This window comes from Urtica dioica, chromosome 4, assembly GCF_054948205.1.
Source record: "Urtica dioica subsp. dioica isolate 48M chromosome 4, U.dioica_male_clone48M_v1_H2, whole genome shotgun sequence".
NCBI classification, from domain to species: Eukaryota; Viridiplantae; Streptophyta; class Magnoliopsida; order Rosales; family Urticaceae; genus Urtica; species Urtica dioica.
In genome coordinates, this window is record NC_142759.1 from 24,014,324 (window position 1) to 24,022,530 (window position 8,207).

The 8,207-nt window shown below is 40.3% G+C and overlaps 1 protein-coding gene across 1 annotated transcript; it reads left to right on the top strand.

Annotated features, from left to right (window-relative positions):
• The first annotated feature begins 727 nt into the window (after positions 1-727).
• On the top strand, positions 728-1,410 carry LOC149401321 (uncharacterized). Its single transcript, XM_089610663.1, has 5 exons — positions 728-732; positions 774-909; positions 991-1,083; positions 1,156-1,260; positions 1,324-1,410. The coding sequence occupies exons 1-5, from the start codon at positions 728-730 to the stop codon at positions 1,408-1,410; spliced, it is 426 nt and encodes a 141-aa protein (XP_089466789.1).
• Positions 1,411-8,207: the final 6,797 nt, after the last annotated feature.

Below are 8,207 nucleotides of genomic sequence, written 5' to 3' on the forward strand. Positions count from 1 at the left end.
TCTTCGTCTTCAGTTCAGTTGTCAGTAGAACCGTTAGATTTAGATTCACTGTCAACGCGTCATCAGTCTGCGATACCAGAGCCCGTGAGCAACGACGCAGTGAACTTGTTGGAAAATATTGAAGAAGAAGAGTTTATCGATGATGAAGAAACTGAGGACGAAGATTTAATGGAAGAAGATGATTTGTCAGACGACGATGATTGATAGTATATAACGTTTTTCATTTACTTACTAAATTAACTGATTTAAATCATTAAGAATGCATAACTAAATAATTTTTTTTTTTAATTTCAGATGGCTGCAGCTACAGGAGCTGGAGGCAGCGGAGGCGGGGATGACTTCTTAGCCCGTCTCCCGAATTATTGCCAGTCGGCGCCCGTACGTGATGGCGTCGAAGAAGAAGACGAGGATATCGAACCGGCCGTGCGTGGGCCGACGGTCGGGCTTCGATCTGAGCGTGCACGACGCCCCGGGGTGAAGGAAGTCGTTATTTATAACGAGGACTTTCAGTCGTTCTTGCAGCCAGAGCGCGAGATGGATCCGGATCTCGCGACGTTCGCGAACACACTCGGGTTGGTCGTCCGAGACAAGATCTCGCCTACGGTCCCAAGGTGGACGAATGCGAACGTGGGGCCGGCGAAGGAGGCCGAGATCCGAGCAGCGATTCGAGACAAGTACGACATTCGAGTCGATGGTGATGCAACCGGGAAGAAGAAGGCGATTGTCGATGCGGCAATCATTCGAGACGCGAAGACTCGTCTTCGCGATTGGAGGCATACATTGCGGTCGTGGTTCGACATCGACTGCAAGAGCAGCGTACAAGTGGCGCGGTCGCTGAAACCGAAGACCGTTAAGCTCGACACCGAATGGGAGACGCTGATACAACGATATACGAGCGATGAATTTAAGGTAATATCGAATCATTTACGTTACTCGAATGTTTATTAAACGGTTTGTTATTTACGTGTACGTTTACTTATATTACAACAGGCTATACAAGCGAAGAATAAGGCGAATCGCGCGAAGAAGAAGACGAAGACTCGACAGGGGACGATTGGGTTCTCGACCCACCGCATGAAAAACGTAAGTTTTATGTTTATATGATACATCAAATCGTTAAAATTATCTAACACTTGAAGTTTTGTTTACATGCAGAAGAGCGTCGAGACAGGCGCATTCGAGAGCTTGTTTGCGAACTACAAGCGCCAACATCAGTCCGACAAGTCTGAATGGCTGACTCCTGAAGCCTCCGCACGTTATGTAAGTTTACATTTATTTTTCTTATTTTTCGATTAATATATACTAACTAGTTAATTATATCAGGATCGACTGGTCGCTAGGTTCAACACGTTGCGAGCGGAGGCTGAGCACCAAGGAGCGGACGTTGATATTTCCGTTCTAGAGCAGTAGGCGATCCGCGATATTATGGGTTCGCGGCCTGATCACTTGACCGGCGTCGGACGTTTGGTGCCACAAGGAGCACGGATGGCGGCTGAAGTCGCCGAAGTCTACGGTTCGGAGGCTGGGACGTCGCAACCAGGATATGTCTCGCAGGAGGTGTTGGCATCGACCCTCGCCGCGTTCGCCGAGACAATACAGAGTCAGGTGCCCGGCCTCAACCTTAGCTCGTTCATGTCCCAATTTCCGCAGAGTTCGTAGCAGGCTCCGTCATCCCACAGCCAGCAGACTCCGACGGCCGGCGTCCACACTCCGACGCCCGACGTCCACACTCCGACGGGCGGCCAGCAGAGGACTCCCGATGCCAGCCAGCAGACGACGCCCGGCGGACCAAGTCAGTCTACTCCGACGCCGCAGCCTGCAGAACTTCAGCGCCAGCAGAAGAGCGTTTCTCGTCGAGGAGGGGGAAAACGAGTGGCGGGACGACAAAGCAAACGTCGCGACTAGTGGTTTATTAGTTGTTTTGTGTATTTATTATTTACATATTTCTCGATAATCGAAAACGTACGTAACCGGATTTTATATAGTTGTTGATTTGGATAATATAATTTAGTTTTTATATGATTTTTCATTTTAGAATTTCACAACCAAAAAACCGTAAAAAATAAATAATAAACGACGAAAAAAAAAATTATAATAATAATAATTAGCGACGATAAAATCGTCGCTAAATATTATTCACACAACGTTTTAGCGACGACAAAGTCGTCGCTAAAACTCTGTTTCACAACGAAAAAAACTTCTCGTCACAACATTTAGCGACGACTTTGTCGTCGCTAATTGACGAGGGATTTTTTCCCGCGGTAATTAGCGACGACAAATTCGTCGCTAATTGTCTGTTTCAAAATGAAAAAAAACTTCTCGTCACAACAGTTACGGACGATTTTATCGTCGCTAATATCGTCGCTAAATATTTACCGACGATTAAATCGTCGCTAAACATATTTAGGCACGACGAATTAGCGACGATTTTTATCGTCGCTAATATCGTCGCTAAATACATTTAGCGACGATTTTAGGGTTATTACCGACGATAAAAATCGTCGGTAAATGTTGTAAATGTTGTAGTGTTTACTTAAAGTTAAAGGCAATTTTGACTCATAGATCTGGAAGGTTTTTGCTTTTAATATAAAAAGTTAACTAAAATTTACTCATTAATACATCCCAATCCTTATCTGTTTTGGTTGACTATTTAAACTTCTGTTTTCAAATCGCAATATTATGATCTTTAATTTCAAATTTCAGATCGAAGGCACCGTATGAGAATAAATTTTATAGTTTGTATAGCTTAGTATAATTAAACGAACTAACAATGGCATCGTTTGACATAGCTTTGTTTTAAAAAAAAAACGCTTTTAGATTTAGTTTTTGGAAAAAACTGTTTTTTTTTAAACTGACAGGTGTTTGGTAAGCTGTTTTTAAAACAGTTGTTGCTGGTAACAAAAAATTGATTTTGCGTTTGGTAAAATAAATATATTATAGTAAAAAGACTAAAATAGACATAAAATAAATATTTAACAGTGCTATGGATAATCACGTGAGGATATTAAAGTAATTTTATATCAAATACAAAAACGCTTTTTATAAAAGCTAAGATTCGTAGCTTTTGTGACTCATGTACAATTTTTAAAATCGCTTTTGAATTTTTTTCTAAAAACTGTTTTACCAAACAGTAATATTACAGTTTAATTTTTGCTAACAACAAAAACAGGCTTAAAAAAGCTGTGCCAAACACGCCCAATAAACATACGATTTGTAAAATACCCAATATATTATTTATATTGTAAAATAATCATATACTATAATAAAAAAATTGAAATGTTGGGAAATTGCGACATTTTTGCGGCGAAATGTCGCTATTCGTCGCAGAAATGTAGTCGTTCCATCGTGCCGTGTCGCAAAAACGGTGACTCTTCGTCACATACAGTATATTTTCATTCTTAACTGTGCAAAATCAACATTAGTTTGAAAAAATCGACGATTTTTTGGCCTCAAAGACAGCTGTTTGGCCATGAATTGTTTCAAAGATGCCAGGCCATTGTTTTGTATAGATGAAGTTTTTGAAGAAAATAAAGTAAGGAGACTTTTTATACGTTAATAGTGGGCCCATGTGAACCCTTTTTATTTCTTCAAATTTGGTAAAGAGGCTTGGGCCAATTGGTAGAGAGAATTAGTAATGGGCTTCAAATTAGTTATTAGGTTTCACATGGAGTTTTCCAAAGCTAGGAGTAAAAAAAAATGCAAATGATTTTTTTGGACGTTTTTTTTAAAGGTCAGCAATAGAACCTCTTCATTTATTTCTATTTATGTAATTATCATTATACCCTTATTTATTTTCTATTAATTTTTTGTAAAGAAAAACTAAACCCTACTCTCATCTCTCCTTCTTTCTTTTCTTTCATTTATTCTCGGTTTCATCTCCTCCATTGCCTCCGTTTCATCTCCTTCATTACCTCAGTCGCATCTCCTCCATTGACATCGTGTCTCATTGTCGTCCAGGTATCTGAATCTCCGCCGGCATCCCTCCTATCTCTCTAACTTGGTGGCAATCCATCGTCTCTCTCTTAGTTTGCGCCGTCCGTCGTCTTCCACGGCCACCCACCTTCGCCGCCGTCTCTCTCTGTCCGTTCCGACGCAGCAAGCTCCCACATTGACACTCTTTTCGCTCTTTATTCCGGTAAGCTCCCTTATACATAGTCATTTCGTTATAGTATCTGTGACCAACGTTGTCACGAAAGCTTCAGCAGGACTCCATATTTCGTGACGATATAGTCACAAAACTAAATTATTTCGTGACAATATTGTCACAAAACTAAGTTATTTCATGATACCATAGTCACGAAACTAAAGTCTGCAGTAACAACATAGTCACGAAACTAAAGTCTACAGTAACAACATAGTCACGAAGCTAAAGTCTGCAGTGACAACATAGTCACAAAACTAAATTATGAAGTGACACCATAATCACGAAACTAAAGTCTGCAGTGACTTCCATAGTCACGAAACTAAAGTCTGCAGTGACTTCCATAGTCACGAAACTAAAGTCTACAGCGACAACATAGTCACGAAACTAAATTCTGCATCCTATATTTTTGCTTATATAAAATTTTTGCTTATATAAATTTTTTATAATTCTTTGTCAATTTTGCTTATATAATATGGATTCAAGAGCTTACATTTTTTTTATTAACATTACATTCACACACACACTATATATCTGCGCATATAATAAATTTTTATGAGAAAATAATTTAATGTGACTTTATCTCCACTATTTGCAGTTATGAAAGACATTCATACCTTCGTCAAGCATAGCGATAGATGGGTTAAACATGAACGATACGACACTGGTCCTGGGTGTGCAGTGGGAATCTTAATACCGGCAAAAACAACGTACGAGGAGTTTATGTAGTTGTTGTATGCCACGCTCAATCGCTCACCTAAAATTCAAGTCCTCCGTATTTCTTATGAGACAGAAGGGTCAGTACCCCCAGTCAGTATTGACTCCGACCTAAGTTTGAAATGTTACTTGCATCTTTGGAAGGAGAAATCGGAAAAATCCAAACTTAGTTTTGTAGTAGATATGGAGCCATTGAAGCAAGAGCCGTTGGTTTCGGACTCAGGCGTTGGTTCAACTCCGAACACCGGTCAACTAGCACAATCGGACATGTCGTCTCCTAAGTCGGAGGCTAGTTCTCCTGAGATCCCCGCCCAGAATAGAGTCATTCAGGAACACCATGGCAGACCCATCCACACTCAGGAACTCCAAAACAGTTTAGTACGCCTTGCTCTAGAACGAAGAGGACGAGTCAATGCGCTACGCCTTCCACGAATAACCAAAATATGCATCCTGACCTTGCTGTGACTGATATTCACTCTCCGTTGAGACTAGTCAAAGGAGGATTGTATGCCAACAAAGCAACTCTGAAAAAAATTTATGCATGTTACCAATCACCAAACATTTTACGTTCAAGATGAAGACTTCTAACAAATGGTATATCCATGTTGTTTGTCAAGATGACTCATACGCGTGTTCTGTTCGTGGAGTAAAAAAGACTACATCCGAGATCTTTGAATTGAGGAGATAATTTATTACTTATTTCTACATTGATATTATCGTGGTCACCCGAAATTAACATTGCTCATACATTCTTGCAAGTATGATTCTGAGCACATGTGTGCTACACAATTTAGACAAGGAGAAGATCCTCAAGCTACGTCCACATTTGTAGGCGAGACTATGAAACACAGGTACATGGATCCCTCATGTTCACCATGAAAACCCAAAGACATCATGTCCTACATGCAACAAGATTTTGGAGTGGACATGTCCTACAAAAAAGCATGGAGGTCAAAACAGGTGGCACTATCATCATTGTTTGGCACCGATGATGCATCGTATAGGTTCGTCATTCGACATTGTCACAGCTCCTCGATCCCACCGTTTCAAATACTTTTTCATGTCGCTTAGTGCTTGGAAAAGGGGGTGGAGGTATCTGCGGCCCGTAGTTGTCATCGACGTCACTTTTTTGAAGAGTTACTATAAAGGTACACTATTTTCAGCATGTGGTATGGATGCAAATGAACAAATTTACCCCCTCGCATTCAGTGCTGGTGATTCAGAATCTACTGAATCGTGGGTTTACTTCTTGACAAGGTTAAATGAAGCAATCGGGGAAAGGTCACATCAGGTCATAGTGTCTGACAGGAGCGCGGGAATCATTAACAGTGTGAAAAAGGTTTTCACTAACTCAGACCATGGTTATTGCATGTTTCATCTTTTGAAGAACGTGAAAAACCAAATCAAGCTATCAAAAGAGGTGAATTGGACGTTCTATGCTGCAGCAAAGGCATACACGTATACAGAGTTTGAAAACTATATGCTTATGATAGATGAGGAAGATCCAGGAGTTCGAGCGTATCTTCAGAACGACGTAGGCCACGAAAAATGAGCTCGTAGTTTCTATACGGTGAAGAGGTACTCAATAATGACATCAAACAATGCCGAGTTGCTGAATGCTATGAATGTCAAACCGAGAGAGTACCCTATTGCCAGTCTATTTGATTTTCTCCGGGAGAGAATGAATAAATGGTTTTACGAACGTAGAGAAAAAGCGTTGGGAACATTGATGATCCCCTGCGTTGACGTGAATAAAAAAGTTGAAGAATACCATGCTAAATCTACTGGAATGGGGGTATGTGATAAGCATTCAATTATAATTTTTTTTTACAATATGTTGTTTAATATGTCCAGTTTTTCGTGACAACATTGAATGTACTGAACAGGATTTCGTGACTACCTTTGTTGGTCACGAAAACTTGTTATCGAAGTATTTCCCAGAAATTATTATTATTATAACGTGTAAACAAAATGGTATTGGGTGTGGAACAGGTGCATCCATCATCGGTGTACGGGTTTGAAATCGTTGATAGAGAGGGGCAAAAGTGGGCTGTAAATTTGAGATAGAAGACATATAGTTGCCGTGTCTTTCAAACTGACAACTTTATCTGTCCCTACGGTATTGCAGCTTACGGTTTTTGAAACTTCGCAATTGAGAAGTACATATCAAATTACTACACCACCGAATATTGGAGAAGTTGTTATGCATGTGTAATTCATCCAATTTGCAGCGAGGAGTCGTGGAATTTTCCAGAGGAAGTCACGCAAAAAATAGTAAATCCACCCCATGTTGTGGCTCATGCCGCCAGAAGACCGAAAAATAAAATAATACCCTCTCAATGGGAAGGGGATGAGGATAGAAGGAATAAATGTAGTCGGTGTGGTGGAGTAAGACATAATCGAGCCACATGTCGCAACGTGATCCCGACCCACCAAAGCCGACCCCGAACATAATTTCGATGTTCCTTTTTTTAGACTTTTTATTTGATGTCCCAATTTGGAGTTGTACTTTACTTTATTTCTTATTATGTTTGTTATGGATTTTTATATTTCTCATTCGTGACGTTTTAGTCATGAAATCCACGGGTTTCGTAGCAGGAAAGTCACGAAATCCTCATTTTTCAATCCGTGTAGAAGTCACGAAATCCCATATGTATATAACGTAAAAGTCACGAAATCTATTTTTTAGTGACAGAGAAGTCACGAAATCCCCATTTTTCGTGACATAGAAGTCACGACATTCAATTTTTCCGTGACAAAGATGTCACGAATTCCCGAAAGTTTGTAGAAGTCACGAAGTCCGAGTCATTTACGTGAAACATGATATCTTTAGCTGGTTTGACCGAGTTGGTAATTGAGATATGGATATTTAATAGCATCTACTGCGAACAATAGCAATGAATGCCATTAATAGAAATTGAATTTCTGAACAACCAACTTAGGAAGTTAGGTAAGGATATTTATTGGAGCATTTATCCGACCTTTGATATTTACCTCATATCAAAACTCATAATATTGTTCGAAATAGTCTAACGCTGCAATGGACGCTAAAGATCCAACGACGAAGGGAAGCGCTTCGAGTAAAAAGGTGGCGACGTTGAATGAGACGTCGGAGATGCCTTCAGGAAATGCAAACTCGACCGCGCGATACTACTTGATTCCATGTCCGCGCCCTCCTAGGAAATTTAACAAGCGTCATGACCAAAGCGACATTGAATTCAACGAGTACGTAGATATGCATGCAGGTGAGGATCACAATACTCCGTATTTGATGGATAACTCCGTTCTTCTCGAAATATCCGGCGAGAATATTTGAAAGCAAAGGGAGCTATTGTCGAAGACCATAAAG